Source organism: Mesocricetus auratus, unplaced genomic scaffold, assembly GCF_017639785.1.
Source record: "Mesocricetus auratus isolate SY011 unplaced genomic scaffold, BCM_Maur_2.0 Super-Scaffold_100026, whole genome shotgun sequence".
NCBI classification, from domain to species: Eukaryota; Metazoa; Chordata; class Mammalia; order Rodentia; family Cricetidae; genus Mesocricetus; species Mesocricetus auratus.
The window spans coordinates 20,818,369-20,837,872 of NW_024429207.1; the positions used below are offsets into that span (position 1 = coordinate 20,818,369).

The 19,504-nt window shown below is 42.1% G+C and overlaps 1 protein-coding gene across 1 annotated transcript in view; it reads right to left on the bottom strand.

The window, feature by feature from the left end:
- Nucleotides 1-2,246: 2,246 nt before the first annotated feature.
- Nucleotides 2,247-19,504, bottom strand: part of Fut10 (fucosyltransferase 10) — a 75,932-nt gene continuing 58,674 nt past the window's right edge. The window contains exon 5 of the mRNA XM_005066601.4: nt 2,247-11,046. Within this exon, the coding sequence (XP_005066658.1) occupies nt 10,813-11,046 (234 nt within the window). The 3' untranslated portion in view covers nt 2,247-10,812. The remainder of the gene's footprint in view (nt 11,047-19,504) is intronic.

The window sequence follows — 19,504 nt, forward strand, 5'->3', positions numbered from 1 at the left end:
CACTCTTGTATGCTCAATAAAATTTTTAATTTTATTAAGTTCTGGGCTGTTTATCAAAACTAATTATTTTCTTGTTTTAATACATACACACATTTTCTTATTCCTTAGTTTATATTTTTGTTTCCAGATTTTAAAAAAACTAAAAACCTTCTTGTCCTCATTCATACCTATATCTGCTACTTACATTACTCTCATTTTCAAATAATCAATATCTGGTTTTGCTACTTGTTTGTTTTGAGAGACAGAGTCTAGAGATAGGTTGTAACCTCGATTGGTCTTAATGTTATGATCCTCCTGCCTCAGTTCACTGAGTACTGCAATTGGAATGGTGAGTCATCAATGTCATATTTCTATCATATTGTTGAAATCTCACTTAAGGCATGTTTCAAGTAAAATGAATGAACGGACAAACGAATGAACAATTCTCTCTCCACCACATTACCCCTCTCTACTGTAGAATTATAGAAACCAACAGTGAAGAATAGCCCCCCATGCCATCATCTTACTTCATTCTGTGTCAAACACAATATTCCCTCCCACATCTTCTCAGGAAAGTGTGTACTGGGCAATTGTCAGGTTCAGTGCAAGTTGATACTTGTTTCCCAAAATTTCAGTTTACACTGGAAGGCTGTTTTGCTTCGTTTTGACTCACCCAAAATCAGTCTTTTAAAAGTGGCAGTCTCCCTTTGTTGCCAAGAAAATAACTGACAAAAACTCAAGGTTGCATTTGTGCCGGGGTTTTTTTCCAGATCATCGTTCCGAGTAGACACGATGTTCTCTGGAAAGCAGCAGCTCTCTGCTCACAATCCATCACACAGGTCCCCAGAGCCTGCTACACTTTGTAAGAGAACTGTCTTTATTTCAAGTCTATGTGTGTGTGCACCTGTGCATGTTTGCCTATGCATGTGTGTATGCATGTACAGGCACAAGGACATGCGTGCCTGAGGTTTCAATAATAGCCTCCTTGTTTTTGTTAAACGGTGTCTCTCCCTGAACCTGGAGCTCACAGATGTGACTAAAACCGGCTGGCCAGCAAGCCCAGAGATCCTCCTGTCTCTACCTCCCAGCACTGAGATTATAGGCACGACACAGCATCCATGTTTTTTATGGGAGTGGTGGGGATCCAAACTCAGGTTCTCAGGCTTATGTGATGAGCAATTTACAGAGTAACCCCTCTCCCCAGTGCTGGCAGCATTCTCATGAGCATTCCCAATTTTGTCACCATGGTTGGTTTTCAGGTCAACTTGTCACAAAACAGAGTCATCTTCGTAGGAAGCCTCACCCGACGATTGCCTTAATTCCATGTGAAAAGCCGCCTGATTATGAGCAGAACCTTCTGGAAGCAATGCAGAAAGGGGCAGCAGAAGACCCCCTGCCTTTTGCTCACCTCACTTCCCTCCTGGTGAGTTGACTTCAGTTGCTGCTGCTCATTCCTTCACTGCTACCAAATCCAGTAGCGCCCGACTGCCTTGGTGGACTAACGACCAGCAACTCTCCAGGAACCTCCAAGGTTTTAGGTGCCAGACTGGGACTGCAGAGGTACCCAACCTTGCAGACTGAGCAACTATTGGGTGGCTGGCCTCTTGTGGGGAAATACAGCTGTTGCAGGACCACTCCCACAACTGAGGTCCCTGGCCTCAGGGCTGAGCACCTACAGTTTTCAGCTTCTTGGGTGTGATTTGGCTGTTACTGTTTTAAGGTAACCTAACCTAATAAATTCTTTATATATTAAATTCAAATATATACCCATCTGTTAGTGATATTACTATTTATGATTTATTAAAGCTTACCTCAGCCAGGCACACACCTTTAATCCCAGTAGCCAGAAGCTAGCAGGTGGTGGTATACACTTTTAATCCTAGGACTCAGGATTAAGAAGTAGACAGATCTCTGTGAGTCCAAGGCCACCGAGATCTACACAAGAGTGAATCAGTCTAAAAGAGAATTATAGCTCACGCCTTTAATCCCAGCACTAGAGGGGTATGAAAGACAGGAGAGAGTAGTCAGGAGGAAGCATTCATTCTCCAGCCACACTGAGGAGAGGCAGTAGTTTTAGACTTGGTCTTGCTCATGCATGGATCAGCCCATTCAGCCTGAGCTAAAGGTGAGAGCTGGTGTCCAGCTGTTTTGCTTCCCTGATCTTCAACCTGAGCCCCAGTATCTGTCTCTGGGTCTTTGATTTATTCATGTTACACCCATCCCATAATTTCTAAAACAGTCCCACAAAATAAAAGGACACACAGTGGTTTAACTTATCATTTTTTATTGTCAAGGACATTCTTCCACAAAACTGTTCTTTCTCCCCTTGTCTGAGTAGACTCAGGAGTTTATTCTGTGTATTTGAAAAACAACTTGACTTCATTTCAAAGGCTCTTGGAATATGCCCAGCCTCAAAACCATTTAATAGCCCATCAACTACAGGCACAGTCTTCAAGTCTGCTAATCAGCTCAATCATTGTTTCAAGAATTAAGTCTATGGTATTAGAATTTGAATGTTATTAACAGCATGGGTAGGCTGGTTGTAGAATTTCTTCTCACACTCTACATTGGATGGTGTGGTTCTCACTTTGCAAGTTAAGTAACAGGGAAGGCACACTTATGGCCTGATATCCAGAAGCATTCGTCACCATCCAGTCCTGACTCATTTCAGAAGCCTCAGTGGCTCAGACTGAAGGAACCTTCCAGATCACTGTTCCAAGGAGTACAAAGGAACAAAGGAAGACAATCAGGAAGCCCAGGTTTCTCTTGTTCAGGAATGGGATGGACTCACCTCTGATTGGTTATAATTAAGCTATGTGGCCTAATGTGTTGAGAGGATAAAATCCTTTTTTTTTTCAGATTTATTTATTTTATGAATGAGTACTCTATCTGCATATACAATTGTATGCCAGAAGAGGGCATCAGATTCCACTATAGATGGTTAGCGTGGTTGCTAGGAATTGAACTCAGGAAATCTGGAAGAGCAAGCAGCCAGTGCTCTTGACCACTGAGCCATCTCTCCAGCTCCGAGAGGATAAAATCTTTAGAGTCATCTCTGCTCCTGCTCACACTGTGACCCTTGTAAACCTATCTCCCATTAAGCCCTATCTCCAGCCCTGCTAAGGGAATAAGTTAATGTTGGAGAGGCTGGGGGACTGATGGGGCCACAGATAGGGGTAGAGAAGTCTCTTGTGTGTAAAAGCTCATTCCTGTGTGTTGTACCTACAGTCTCAAACCCACATCACATGGAACACGGGAGAGGGCAGATCTGCTCAGATAAGACTGATCGGGCTTCTCTTCTTTACTATTCCCTATTGATCTTCTGTGAACAAGTAATTGGGGTCCAGTTCTACAGACCTATAGCCATCTCTATGTCCTCGTTCTTGGTCCAGGTACATTAAACAGTCTGGTTCCAAAATTCAGGACAAGGTAATGGAAAAGCAACAAAAGACACTCCTTGGGTTTCAGGTCTGAACTGTACCCATCAATCAAGCAGGAAGATTTTATTAGGGTTTGTGCTGTGTACAAAACTATCAGAAATCCCATGGGGGTTACCAAGAATACTCTGGGCATTCCTCAGTCCCTGCTTGTTCATATTTTTATGATTTATTTTTATTTGTGTGTACATTTGTGTGTGTAAGAGTAGAAGTGTATGGAGGATATGGATATGTGTGGAGATGTCCTTGGAGTCCAGGAGAAGATACTGAATTCCCTGGAGCTGGAATTACAGTCTGCCAAACATGGGTGCTGAGAATTGAACTTGGGTCCTCTGCAAAAGCAGCAAGCACTCTCATCACTGAGATATCTCTGTGCCCTCCTAGTCCCTGTTTTAATAACAACATAAAATCCCAAAGCCCTCCCAGAACCCTTCACCTTCTTTCTCTCAGTCTTACATCATTACATTGCCTCTCACAATGCCTATTCCACAGCAGTAAGCAAATACATATCTAATAGCAAACAAGAACAAAGGGGCATCCCCCTAAGACCATCATTAGTCAATCTGTCGTATTGGACAAATGTTAATCACAGTCTTCTCAAAAGAGTAATGGCTACAGACAGCATCATTTATGTAAAATATAAAGTATGAACATTTGCTTATTTAATCATTACAACTGTCTCACGAGGTTAGCTAGCACAGCAGGCACATGGTAGAATATGTAGAAAGACAAGTAACTTGAGCAAGATAATAAAGATAACACATTGGAGAGAATCCACTCAGGTTATATTTTTCTTACTCTGATGTCATAATGCATAATTCCGTATCCCCTGACTTTTTCCAACATTTTTGGCAATATAATTTATTACTATATGTATTATACTATACACGTTTATTATACTATATAGTATATACAGTGTATATATGTTGATAATACAATATGTAGTAAAGATATTCACTAATAGAAATTTTAAAAACAAAAATTTAAAGAACTATAAGAACATTTTATAAAATATTCAAGACTGCAAAGTTTCTATGCATAACATAAACTAATCACACTGTTCTTCTTTGGGCTTTCATACTACATACTTTGATGATTCCAAGACACACTACTTATGCAGAATTGTGCCCATCCTGCCCTACGGTAGTCAACTTACTCTACACTAGTGCTAGGGACTGCATATACTAAAATTTTAATGTCAAATATTAGGCATTTGCCAGGTGTGGTGGTGCACACCTTTAATCTCAGCACTTGGAAGGCAGAGGCAGTCAGATCTCTGTGAATTTGAAGCCAGCCAAATCTTTAAACACAGTTCTAGGCAAGCCAGGGATACATAATGAGACCCTGTTTTTTTGTTTTTTTTTAAACATATACAGAAATGTAGGGTCTTTGGGAAGTAAGTAGGGCATGTAGGTGGATCAGTGTTGCTATAAAATAAGCCTCAGAGAACTCACTCATGTATTTCCATGTGAATCACAAGAAGACTGCTATCTGTGAACCAAGTAGTCACTGACTAGACACCAAATGGACTGGCACCTTGATTTCCCAGCCTCCAAAAATATAAGAAGTAAATTTTAGTTATTCATAAGCCACCAAGTCTGTGATATTCTATAAAACAACCAAGAGAAACTAAGACAGAACTTGGTATCAGAAGTGGGGTGAGGCTGTACGTGGACGCAAAGTGTGTTAAGTGTCTTGGAACTGGGGAATGGGAAGGCTAGAAGAGATCCCTGAATATATTTAGCAGAAACTGTAATGGCTTTGAAAAATACATAATACCATGTAAGGTTTTTCAAGCTCAGGTCTGTGCTATGCTATGTTCCACAGATACTGATCTGGCTTTTTTATGCGTAATGCATAATATATGACTGGAAAAATGATACTCATTTTCAGTTTTTCTTCTGAGAAACATACTATGCATCCAGTTGCTACTAATAATAATGGCCCTGATGGATATTCCAGCTACTAGAAACTACTCCGTAAGCTGGTAAGAATTTAAGTTCTAAACTTTAGATTTGTTTCATGACCAAAGTCAAAGTTGACTCCATTTCCAGGGACAGAAGTGAAGACTACTTGCAAACATTAGTAAAAATGTTCATCTTCATAAAAATTCTGGTAGGTTTTCTCTGCACTTTCTCATGCTGCTTTGAAACCTTGTTCTTGTGGATAATCTAGATAAAATATACTGAGGCACTAAAGTGGCTGTTGCATAGGCATTCCTTATTGTGGCCCCGTGAGGCAGTTCACAGAGAGCGAGGTAAAGACAAGTATGGCATGACAGCACAAATGTAGGCAAAGTACACTTAGGCATTCAGAGTGCAGTTCTTATTAGCAGACAAGAGCATGTTAGATGGGGAGACATTTCTCACACTATTAACAGCAATTGTCAGAAGCAAGAAGGCATCTTATTAGGGAAAGCCTAGTGACAGAAGAAACATAGGCTATGGAACAAAAATAAATCTTGAAGCATGTAAGTCTCAAATCTGTGGGTACACAAAAATTCCATAATACCACATACCACATTTATTTTCATTGACATGTATTCCATTGTATTTTTGGTAATTCTTTGAGAACTATTACAATGTACTTTGATAATATTTACTCACAAGTCCTGTCTCTATATCTTCCCAATATCTTCCCTGATGTCCTATACCCCACAATGTCATGTCCTTATTTTTTAATAACCCACAGAATCTAAATAATGCTTTCCAAATATTCCTGGGTGTGGAATGAGCCACACGAGCATGGCTAACCTACCAGGGGCAAGCCATTGAAGAAAAACGACTCTCCCTTCCCTAGAATGCATCATCTCTCCACAGCTCTTTGATTGCTGGTCAGGGCTCAAGAATCCATTCCCACTCCATGCTAGAGCGACTGGCTTGACCTTGTCCTGGCAAGCATAGCTGCTGTGATTTCATGAGTGCAGCAGTGCTGTAATGTCCAGAAGGTACCATTTCACTCCAGTCCTCCCTGACCTCAGCCTCTTACAAGCTTTCCGCATCCTCTTCCTCAATGGTCCCTGAGCCTTGGGGAAGGGTGTGATGTACATGACCCTTTTGTAGCTGAGCCCTCCACTGACACTCAGTCTCTGTACTCTGGCCAGTTGTGAGGTGTCTGTGTTAACTACTATACACTGCACAAAGAAATATTTCTTTGGTGTCTGACCACTAGACTACTACTCTCCAGTTACAGAGATCTGAGTTCAGAAGGTTTTTACCTGAGTGAACACAGTACTATTATTTTGCTTTAGGGACAGAGTACCTAACTTTACTCCAGTTTTTAATCTCATGGAATTTCCTCTTCTCTATCGTCCACAAATGGGGAGGGTATGACATAATCAAAAACTTTATTTGGTATAAAAATTCTTAGAGATATACTCCAATGAAGTTTAGACAAAATTTTACCATGGAACTCAGGAAAAAGAACTATGATGGAACAAGATGGCATGAAATATGCAATAGTGACATTTATGCCTTGATGAAAACTAATTGGACTTAAGGAACTCATGCCAACCACCCACGGCTGGAGAGTTCACAGAACCAAGAGGAGAATTTACTACCACCCTCTTCTTAAATCAATATATCTTTTAACTGTAGTATAGCATTTATTCTTACAGCCACAGATAATGGTAACTCTCATCATTATGGGGACCTCATCATATAAGGCTACTCTAGAGACCCACAAGTGGTCAAGATACAGAGAATAAGTGAACATGGGGTGTCCAGGTACATTTACAACACAACACTGAGGAGGGGAAGTATAAACAGGCTCCCACCCACTAACCAGGAAACTGTGCTTAATTTGAAACTGCTAGCAAAGGAAAAATTAGCTTTCCCCAAAGCAGTATCTCAGGGCCTAGAACCACACTTCAAAGCAGGCCTCATGCCCAGGGGTATTTGGCCCACAACACAAACTCAATGATGCTTTTGTACTTTTTTTGTTTAGGCATTTTTTTGTTTTGTTGATGGTTTGCTTGTATATTTTGTTTTCAGTTTTTTTGGGGGGGGAGTTGGAGGTGTCTGTTTTTTTGTTTGTTTTTTTAGAGCAAGGTCATAGAACTGGGTAGGTGGGGAGATGAGGAAGATCTGGGAGGAGGTAGAGGAGGGGAAAGCAAGATTAGAATATGTTGGATGAAAGATAATTCAAGTAAAATGAGAGAGAGTAAAAACAAAACCATACAAAACAGAGAGTAAGAACCAGAGGGCCATGATACCTGGTGTAAGACAGTGTCTTCTAGATAGAACAAGAATGCTGTACTCTTGACCACGTCTTCTAGACACAACAGTGAAGCTGCACCCATGACAGTGTCTTCTAGACATGACAGAGATCCTGCACCCATGAAATCTCAACAGAATGGCTGCCTAAAGTAGACCTGCATAAAGACCATACCAGTCAACATGTCAATGGAAATGGGTGAAATTACATAAGGGCCCATCCCTAGATACAGAGCTACTGGCAGTCAGTGGCTGCTGAGAAAGAAAGAATCCATATTCTCTAGGTATAAGAGCCCTGACAGGTGGTCCAATAGCAAACGGTCAGCCCTAAACACATGAACATACAAGTAACACTAAATGGCTTAGTAGGTTTTATATACGTGTGTGTGTGTGTATAACATTAATAATTATAATCAAATAAGTCATGAATTTGAAAGTGAATAAAGAAAGGAAGAAGTTAGGGAACAGACAAAGATGGGTGGAAATGATGCACTCATGTACGGAACTCTAGAAAAAAATTATTTTAAGAAAGGAAATAAATTTTGTTTATACCTGTAACAGAGCCTTAATCACAGAAACTTCTTTTTGCAGTGGGCAGCAGTCGCTGGAGAGAAGCACAACTGGACAACATGCTGAGAACAGAAGGCTAAAGTACTCAGCCATAAATGGGACATCTATCTCAAACACCTGCCCCAGTCAAGGGTAGGGAAACATTGAGAAAGTGGGACAGAAAGAAAGCAAAAGCCAGAAGATGGGAAGAAGTGTTGAGAAATGATGTCCTCTACACATGGCATTGCCATCACACGATGAACTCACAGCAGCCCGGGCTACCTAAACAAGACTCTCACAAGATCATGTGAGTCAAAATCCCCGCAATAGTGGGAAAGACGATCTCCAGGCTATTTACACTTGAGTATGTGGCCTCTGACGGTGTTCCTGTGTGCCAGTGCAAGGCCCTTCACCCATGCACAGATGACCAGCACTGACTGGATTTATAAGTTAGGGGTGTGCACATTGCAGTGACACTGAGAGAGGTTGGGGGAGAATCACTCATCATTTTTTGAATTGGTCATATTCATCGTATTTGAGATTCTCAAAAATGTTAATTGCCTGACATATTGAGATTTAAGAAACACATGATGAACTAAGCATTTGTTTTAAACATTTATGGAGAGAAGGTAAAGCTACTACATTATTTTGTCAAAGGCATAAATGCTTTTGCAGACCATTTTGAGGATTCCAAAAGAATCCCACTTCATTCAGTACACAGTTTAAAGCCTGAACTTGCACCAACAACCCCCTTTCAAACCTCTACTGCTTTGATATTATTAGATTAATAATAATAATAGTAATACTCCCCTCCATTTCCAATAATCCATATAATATGTAAAATACATATGCTCCTCCCCAAAGAATAACCTTCTCTTGAAAAACACATCTAAGCCAGTTTATTCCCATTTTAGTAAAAGCACCTACAAAATTAAACATCTTAAAATTTCCTGAGGAATTAAAGACTGTTACAACCTCAAATATCATCTCAATCACTTCTTAAGGTATAAGACCCAAGACCTAGGGAGGTAGAGGCTTGCCTAAAATCATGCTGAATTAATGACAGGCTGAGGAGACCCTCTCCACAGACAGATTCTCCCACCAGCAAGGTGATCCTACCGCTCATCACCAGTGTGCTGTTTTTAATCCTCATTTCTTACAGACTGGCTGCCACTGCTGGAGTTAAGAACACAAAGGTGAACACAACAGCTACCAACAGGCTTTGTGTTGACCAGACGTCTCTTCCCATCTAACTGGAATGAAGGCCAATGTTGTTTCTTCTTGTTTTCAGAGGGCTGGTAGGTAGCCAAACAATGTGGCTGAACCTTCTCTGACAGCATTAGAAACCAGAAAATGCTCATCTGCAAGTCTGATGAGAGGCTGTTACGTCATCCTAATGATGATCAGCTTGAACCCAAAGGAGAGCCCAGGGCATTCACCTCCCTCACCTTGGCCAAAGCAAACGGCTGTTCACCATGAATCTGACAATTCTTCCTCTTCTGCTCCACAGTAATAAGAGACAGTTAGTGACATCACACTAACGGAAAAACTAGGAGGAGTCATGTCTTTATAGAAAATTCTACTTCTGAGAGAAATGGGAGGAAGCCACAGGTCATCAGAATGTAGACTAGGCTAGTTGAAAGGACATCAAAGTCAGCACAAGACACCCCAAGACCAGGCAGGTTCTCAGTACAAAGGAGATTTATTTGCCCCAGGACAAAGAGCAGGGGAAAGGGACAAAGACAGGAGATAGAGAACAGGGGAAGGGAAAGGAACAAAGAGGGGGGAGGGATATTTGCCTCTGGATAGGCAAAAGGCAGTTTATAAAGAAAAAAAGGGAAAACCGTGTTAGGATGAGGTGTTTAATTTTGATTGGGCATGTTAATTAGGGTAGCCAAAGGGGGGCTTTTGATTGCTGGACTTTAACTTTGATAGCTGGACATTGGTGGTCATCTTCAGGGGCAGAAGTGGCCAAATAAGGGAACAGACTTTGGAGGCCAGCTTTAGGAACAATCTAACAGTTTAGCAAGGAGAGGGCATGGAGGAAGGGCAAGGTCTCCAGAGACGTGTTTGTTATGCTTGGACCAGCTAGAGCCCCTTCAGAGTGAGGCGGCTTGGGGGTGTAGAGACGAAGAAAGACATGCATGTGTCCTTTGGAGAACAGAGACGCCTGACATGGCTTTTCTTACTCACTCACATCGCTCAGAACAACAGATGGGATCGCTCATTGCCAAGTTCTAATGTGTTTCACTCATTCTCAGCATCACCAAACTGGACTTGCCAAATACCAATGAGCAGCTGACAGGGAGGTGAGTATCCATCCACAGCTAGAGCTGCAGCTACGAAAGCACTTGACCTTAGGGTCAGCTTCCACAGAAGACAGAGCATACATGCGTCCAAACACATAAACTGAAGGCAACCAGTGTCCACTTGAAAAAGTCAATTGTTTTAGTATAAAAATATAGAGGCAACCTCTAAAAGTAATTTACAGATATTAATTGACAGAGCTCTTTGTGAGAACTGTTGCAATTAGTTCTTATTCTAAAGGATACTCAACGGAATAGCTATTATCTCCAAATATTAAGGCCTCCAAGAAAATTAATCTAATTCTGTCATCCTATTACCTTTTAAAATCAGTCCTTAAAGACTAGGCCCCAAAAGTATTCAGATGAAAAATTCTGATTCCTATCCAGCAGCCACCTTAGTGCTTGGGCTTCCCTCTTAGACTGCTGGAAGCTGGGCAGCCACAGCTCTCTCAACGATCGCTCACGCAGGGCCGGAGACACGGGAGATGAGAAGGTGAACAAGGTAGGCTCTGGGCAACTCAGGTGGCTAATGTCTGCCTTCCATTGTTTGGGTGGTAAGCCCTGCATTGAGACAAGGAGAAAAAGAGTTTCAGACGTATCAGTAAGGAAATACAGTCCCCATATTCCTGCCACTCAATAGGAGGACACAGCACACTTTCCATAAAACAAATACTTTCCCTCCACAGTGTCTGCAGTTACATGGTTGAAGTGCCCAAGGGGGCAGATCAACATTTATTGAGACTATTCTGTGCACTGGATACTCTACAGGTCCTAGCTGAAATAGTCTCGCTTCATCCTCCTTGCAATCAAATGAAACAAATATAATCGCCATATTTTACAGAGATAGGAAGTGGCATTCTAAGTACTGTCCCAAAATAATATGTCAGCACACCTAAGACAAAGCCTAGCTTCCCCCAAAGCCCTCTTCCCTCTCCTGTTTGTTGACTTAATTACTTTTCTCCTGTATGCCAATGCCCCATCCTCCTCTGCATTGGAAAAGGAAGCTTTTTAATGTAGTTAAGACAGTTCTTGAAATGTTGATGTAATGTTATTTTTCTATTGCTGTGACAAAACACCACGATGAAGGCAGCTTACAAAGAAAGCAGTATTTAATTGGGTTTACAGTTTCAAAGGGCTCGTCTTTGATCGTGTAGCAAAGGCACAGCAAGAGCAGCTGAGAGCTTGCATCCTCATCTACAAGTAGCAGACAGAGCGGACACACTAGGAATGGTGTGTGTGTGTCACCTCAAGGCATGTTCTGAGTGATAAACCTCCTCCAATAAGGCTACACCTCCTAATTCTTCCCACACAGTTCCACCAAATGGGGACCAAGTCATCATATGCTTTCCTCCCCCCCAAATCTCCCCCTCATACACACATGAAACTTTATGCTTTTTCATGTCTTTTAAAAAACAAAACAATTGCCAGGTGGTGGTGGTGCAACCCTTTAAGCCCAGCACTCAGGAGGCAGAGGCGCATGGATCTCTGAGAGCTCAAGGCCAACCTGGCCTACAAAGCAATTTCCAGGACAGGCTTCAGAAAAGCTGTACAAAAACCCTGTCTCAAAAAAAAAATCACAAATAGGCCTATAGCCTCCCTACTCCTTTTGCAGCATACAAACCCAGGATTCCCTAATCCCTCCTGCAAATAAAATAAAATACTAAACGGCGCCAAAAGGACTCAGTTATCTTTAAGGGACAGGCCACTGGGAGTTTGATCATGTTCCAATGAGTATATGGCATTTTTTTCTTTTTATCTTTTGGGGGGCATGAAGGTAAGACGACAGACCTGGGAGGAATGAGAAGCAAGTGTGACTGGGGTATATTATATAAAATTTCTAAATAATCAATAAAATATTATGCTGGAAAATAAAAGAAAAACCTAAACAGCCTGATTTGTGTTAGCCAATTACTCCTGGGACTTGCCCTGGAGTGTGGCTGACATACCATTCCATTAGAGAAAACTGATTTTCTCTCTTCCACCAGCTATCAATAGCTGGAGAGATTTAAAAAAGTTTCTTTACAGTGTATTTCAGTTAGTAGTGATGTACCGATAATAATTTCTTAGTGTTGACACATGTATAATTGTGATACAAAATGTTAGTTAGCATCAGGAGAAGCTAGGTAAAGTGTATCAGACATCAGCTTTTCATTGTTAACTCTTCTGTGAATAGAATTCCTTCCAGAAAAAAAAATTCTAAAGGCAATGGCAAAATGCCTTAAAATTCCCGGGAAAACTGATGTTCCCACAGTTTATAGTTGGCTAAGCTATGTCATAAACATTAGCGGCAAATGAAGATACCCCACACACTTGTCAAGTAGCCACAGGAGGCTGTCACCAACCAAAACAAGGGAGCAATCCGAGATAACCACAAACTAGTGTCAAGCTGGAAGGCTACCACATACAGTGCAGAGAGCAACAGTGCCCACAGGCACGGTCACAAGACTAGACAATATCCACATGGTCAGACTTTGTCATTACCTTGAGCAAACACTTCAGAGAACAACTTAAGGAAGGATTTGGTTAGCTCGTGCTTTTGGAGGTTTCAGGTCATCACGACAGAGGTCATGCATGGTGAAACAGAATTCAGAGTGGCTGAGAAGATGGATGTACACAGGAAGAAGCCAAGCAAGGCAGGCACTTTCTGTTTTAGATGACGTTCATTTATTAAAGGGGACGGGTGTCATGGCATTCATAGAAAAGTCACATGCATGCATAGAAAAGCACCAACTTGCATGTGTTGGTGCTTTCCTTCTATCTTGTGGGTTCCAAAGAGTAAGCTCAGAGTATCAGGCATAAAAGCATCTTTCTCCACCAAACCATCTTACTGGCTTAAGATATACCTGAAGATACACCCTCAGTGACCCACGTCCTTCACCCAGGCCCTGCTTTCCCGTTCCCACCACTTTACAATAGACTCTTAAGGTTAAACCGTGGATAATATGAGAGCCTTCATAATCTAACCCTCTCTGGAAATGTCCTCATAGACATACCCGCTGTGCTTTCTAATCTAGGCATCTCGGGACTGCCATGCTGACAGTCTCTACTGATCATCATATCCGGAGCACAGCAACTCCTCCAAGAAGGCTCAGCAAAGACTAACTTGGTGACAAGTCATCCAACAATAAAAAAATGATTAGAAGGAAACAAAACTCTGTAGAGATGAGGGACAAGACACAGTGTGCTGTGCAGCTATTGCGGTAGCTGCTGAAGAAAGAAGCAGAAGGAAGGGGAAAATCATCGGCTTCTTTTAAGTGTGTAGGACTATCTGCGGCTTCTACCTATATGCGCAAGTATCTTTTTCTAAAAATAAGGGGTTCGGTATAAAAAATGGCAGTAATGTATCAGGTCTGTAATTATTATCATCCTCATCTATCTCAAATTTAGAAAGCAGAGCAGTAGACCAAAGTTAGAAATCCAATAGCAATTTTGAAGCTACCCAAGGTCAGGTCAGTATACTTTCTTTTCCTTAAACTGCTCACCGGAAACACATGAGAAGACACTGGGGTTTTTCCTCTGAGGGAGAAGAGGTCTATGGGTGAACAGCTTGTCTTAAACATCTGAAGCAACCGTCCAGGGAAGTATGAACAAGTTGACTTGGGAAGGCAAGCCTTCCCCCAGTCCTCCTTCTATTAATTTGGTTTCAGTTAGTTTTGGCACTGATACTACAGCAGCATCTCTGTCTCCAGTAAGGCTTGGACTAACATTAGTGCTTTTCCCAGCACATCTTAGATGAAGAAGTAGAGACCAGAAGGGAAACTGGGGGGGGGCTTTTAATGAAGCCAGAACAGGGGAGGAGAGCAGAGCTTTATAATATGGGCCAAAGACAGACAAAAGAGGGGGGACAGTCACATGCTGTCTCTGCCTTTTTGCTGAGGCTTTTACTGCAGTGGACACAAATGAAAACTGCATTTCACTCCCTTGGACCAGTAGAAGAAGAAATAATCAGTCTATTTCTGGTGGTTTTCAACTTTGGGTCAGTTAAAGGCTGTTGGTGGGACCTAAGATTCCAGATACATGTGTGAGAAAGGAGACAGCTAACTGAATTTACTAACTGGGTTTACCTGTTGGCTTGTGTCAGCCGTGCAGCAAGAAGGGTGAGAACAGCACCTGTTGCTTTCAGTTTATCTGTTCGTTTAAGAGCCCACGTTCCTCTTTTGATTTCTTTTTCACTAAGCAGTCACAAGCAGTTTGAAGACTGATTTCTGAAACGTTAGCAACTGGATGTTGTAAGTTGCCTTTTGGACAATAGGCCCCCTCTCCCAAATCCCTAACTCTTGGACTACCCTAACAATGCCACGGCAAGAGTTCTTTACCAAGACATTTCTGAGCACAGAGAACCAAATTGCAGACCATGAGGACATGCTCAGACTTAGACTCAAGACTGGGGTTGCTCTGGCTAGGCATTGTGTTGGGGTACACTTGGGCAGTAGCTAAACAGATGCTGTGAAAGGAATACCAGAGTGATAACCAGAGGCAATGGTTCATCTTCTCAGCAAAGGAAGAACTCACAAAGGGGAAACTTGGGATGCATACAAAACACCACACAACTGCCCAAACTGATAAACTAAGCTGTCTTTAAAAAGTAATGAAAACTTGCTACAGACAACTTGCCTAATCTGAATCATCAGCCAGCTGGTAACTATTTGGCCACATAACTGGGAGTCCTCCTCAACCAGGACCCTGCACTGATGTTTATATGAGGCCATCAGTAATAAGAGCACATTCCTGCCACTCAAGAGAACGGTCCACTGAATAGTGTGGTGTTAGATTCCATCTGACTGTAACACTACAGAGAAAAGAAACGCATGAAATGTACTGTTGCAGTCTAAGGTTCTACCAGAAACATCTCACAACATGACCTGACATGTGTTTGATGAAACGGTTATGGCATTTTTAGAAGTAACTTAGTTTCTGCATCTCTTTCCAGCTGAAGACTTGAGTAGAAAAACCAGCTGTTTCTAAAACATGACTTTAAAAGAGAATATGGTTCTTAGGCCAGCGAAGAGAAAAGATTCTGAGAGACCTAAGATTCTGAACTCTTCCACAGTATGTTAGGAACCAAATTACAAAGGGTAAGAACACCTTTCCAGGAAAGATGGAGTGCAAACTGTAGCTTTGGGCATTAAACTGGAAAGAGGTAGCTAGCATACAGTTAACAAGGAATCAGCAAAATTTTCCCCAAATTCCTAAAGGTCAAGAATGGTCTACCCAGACTATGGACACCCCCATGGAGGGCCTCACCCTCCCTGGGGGAATGAGGGGATAACGGGGGGGGGGGATTGGGGGAGGGCACGGGAGGAGGGGAGGGAATGGGAGAGGGACCTGGAACTGACTTGTGAAGCAACCTCGTTTCTTATCTAAATTTAAACTGGAAAATAAAAAAAAAAAAGAATGGTCTACCACTGGGCGTTGGTGGTGCATGCCTTTAATCCCAGCACTGGGGAGGCAGAGGCAGGTGGATCTCTGTGAGTTCAAGGCCAGCCTGATCTACAGAGTGAGTTCCAGGACAGCCTCCAAAACAATACAGAGAAACCCTGTCTCCGAAAGAAAGAAAAAAAAAAGAATGGTCTACCTTATCAGTGTGGAATAGCTGGGAGGTCCAAGTGCAAATAACGTTCAAATGACTACCACAATACCACGGCAAGAGTTGGGGTACACTTGGGCAGGAGCTAAATGGTATTGTGAGGTTCTTCTCTATGGGCATCTATCCATACCCAAGGAGGAGTAAAAGCAGAACAAGAAGCACAAAGGATCCCCCTCTTTGGTACAGTGTAAGACTACCAAATGTTAGACTACCTCCATGTCTGTCCTGTTGCTTGCAGTACTGGGAATCAGTCAAGGACAATAGGGCACAAGAAAAGTGGACACTGAAGAATCCCAGATTCTTGTCTTACAAAGAAAACCATCTTGAGCCACCAAAGGAGCCTCAGAAAATCCTTCTACCCCTGGATCTACTTCCATAGGGAAAACAAAACAAAAACCATCTTTCTAGCAGTTGAGGAAAATCTAGAAATGATTTTGTGACTAGCAGGCCATGGTGATACTACAAGTCACCTGCCATTGGTGAGAGACATGGAATTCTCCCACCCAAACCACCCAGAAATACAAAACATAGTCTTTCATTGGTAGGAGATGCAGGAAAATCTACACAGCTTTACCCCTAGATCAGATAAATCAGAGCTGGCCTGAGTTTGAGGCTTCCAGGACAAAGAACCCAGCATGCCCCACCATGAGCCTACCACATCATAATACACAATAGCAGTTTACTACATGGCAAGAAGAAAAACATTGAAGTCTATGAAAATTAAAAGCAAGCAACAAAGATCTTGGACAACTGCTCAATGGTGGAATACTTGTCTGATATGCAGAAAGGCTAAAGGGTCATCTGTAGCACTGGGGGGCGAGAATAAGAGGAGGGGAGATAAACACAAATTCGAAATCCAGTTTCACTCTTAACTAGACTGATTAAAGCCAGGTAATGACAGAAGCATATCCAGTTTTAAATACAAATGTTAGACTACCTCCATGTCTGTCCTGTTGCTTGCAGTACCGGGAATCAGTCAAGGACCATGGGGCACAAGAAAAGTAAGGCAATAGCTAAAAAAGTGTTGCCAAGAGGGAAAGAAATGACTGGAAACAGAAAGGGAAATGACTCAGGCACTGGCATTCTCAAGGAGTGCATTTAAAATGATTGACAGTAACATGCTAAAAATTCACAGTGGATAACGGAGAAAGTAGGTGTACTAGGGTGATTTTATTGAGAGTCAAATGGAAATGCTAAGTTTCAGTAGCTGAAGGGATGTTGAATCCGGTGAGGCCTCTGCTATTTTCCATTGACGTTCTAGGATTTTTATTTTTTAACATGCATTTGCTTAGGGAAAGTAGGGGATGCCATACTGCACATGAGGGTGTCAGAAGACAGCATTGGGAGTCAGGCCACACTTTCCCCCACACAGGTTCTAAGGACTCTAACTCGGGTCACCAGGCTTGGGCAACAAACACATTTACCTGCTGAGCCATCCGCTTATGATTTTCTTCAAGAGGGGGAGAGAAGACAAACAAAACAAGGACATGTGTGGATGCTATGTGGGACCTGTAGGGCTACCAACAGTATCCAACTTGGAACTGTCCCCTCACATCTTCTATCTGTAACAGAAAAAGCAGAGAAATTCCCAGGCAACTCTCATTACAGTGAATCCTCTTAGCCTGAAGTCAGGCTGCTTTATTGGGTGGAAATAGGAAATGTTTAAATACTCTTGTACAGTCAGGCCAGAGAATCCCCCATCTTCCTATAGTATTTAGCATCCTAATCCCTCCAATGTCATCCCAAGTACACAAAATATTGTTTAACATTTTAGAATTTTGACCCAGGGTATGATCGTGGATAACTTTTAACAGTTAGTGTCTGTAATATAGGAAATACTAAGTTTATGCATTCAGTAGATTTAGATAAGTTTGTTCATTTAAATAACGAGGGTTAAATGCCGGGGAGAGGGCTCAGTGAGCAAAAGCACTTGCCTTTAAGACCTGAGTTAGAATCCCTAGAAGCCATGGAAAGCTGGGTATGTGATAGTGTACACCTGTAAACCCAGCACTGCCGAGGTGACATGGGAGGCCACGACAGGGGACTCCCCTTTCCAAAGATCACAGGCAGCTAGCCTGGTGTACACAGTGGTACCACACAGCAAAGGCCATGTTACAGATGTGGTGGAAGATGAGAACCAGCCTGAGGTTGTCATCTGACCTCCACACCTACTCTGTGGTACACATGACCATACACACACACACACACACACACACACACACACACACACACACACACACACACTCGACACATGCTCGCGCTCTCTCCTCTCTCTCTCTCTCTCTCTCTCTCTCTCTCTCTCTCTCTCTGTCTCTCTCTCTCTCTCAAGAATAAAGGAATTCATTCTCTCCTGGCAAGTGTCCAGTTGATGACTTATGATTATGATGAGGCTGCACATCTAGTACCAACAGCTATATCTTGCCAGAAAATTCTGAAATGTGACTCCAACTCCATTTAGTTCTATCTTTTATTACTAGAGTGTACACTCTCTGGCTAATTAATGGAGCCACTGTTAACAGTTGGGATCCTCAGTGCTGTGGCAATTGTCCTAAAAAATTTCTGTCAATAATGAGGATGGCCCTTTGGAAGGCTCTAGCAGAATCTGTACTGTAAATATTCATGCTCCCCAACAGCGACTCTTTCCTTCACAGAGCCCATCAAAGTTTATTTCCATAATTATTCGATGCTGTCTGTTCAAACTGCAAGCATATGAGAAAGGCAATGTCTTTTATTGATGGCCATTATCGAAGTAAGTCAGGTTTTACAGCACTTTTTTCAGTAAATAAAATAGAGATGTTCAAGTAAAACAGTATTGACTATACACATAATTTAATTCCATTCTCTCCTGAATTCCCATAAGATGAAAATGATACATTTTGTGTTATGGTGTGGGATAATAAGAAAAATTAAAACGATGACCAATTTTTGGAAACTGTGGCATTAATAGATGGGTGTAAAATTACTTAGCTGAGCAAAGAAAGCCCAATTCCAACAAGCAGCAAGTCCAACAAGATATTCTGGAAGTTGGTGACAGATGGGACCCCGGGACATGGCTGTAAAGATGGGCTAACGGCAAAACTAAAGCGCCTTGCTTTTGAGTAAGAAGAGCTTAGGTGCCCGTGTCATTATTCTGCACACAAGGGGAGTAGAAAGGAGACCAGGGGAGGAAGAGGAGGAGGAGAGAGAAGGGAAACTGTGGTTGGTATACAAAATTTAAAAAGAATTATTTAAACGATGCTCACTATTCACAGCAAAAACAGGCCCACTTTCTACGAATTTCAAGAGTGGGACTTGATTTTCTTCATAATGAGTTGCATCACACTTTATTTACTTTGTGGGCAGGAGAGGGAGGGAAGTGCGCGCTGAAGGGAGAGAATGACCTGTCTGTTCTATCTCCCATCGCGTGGTTTCTGGGGCTCAAATCCTGGTTGT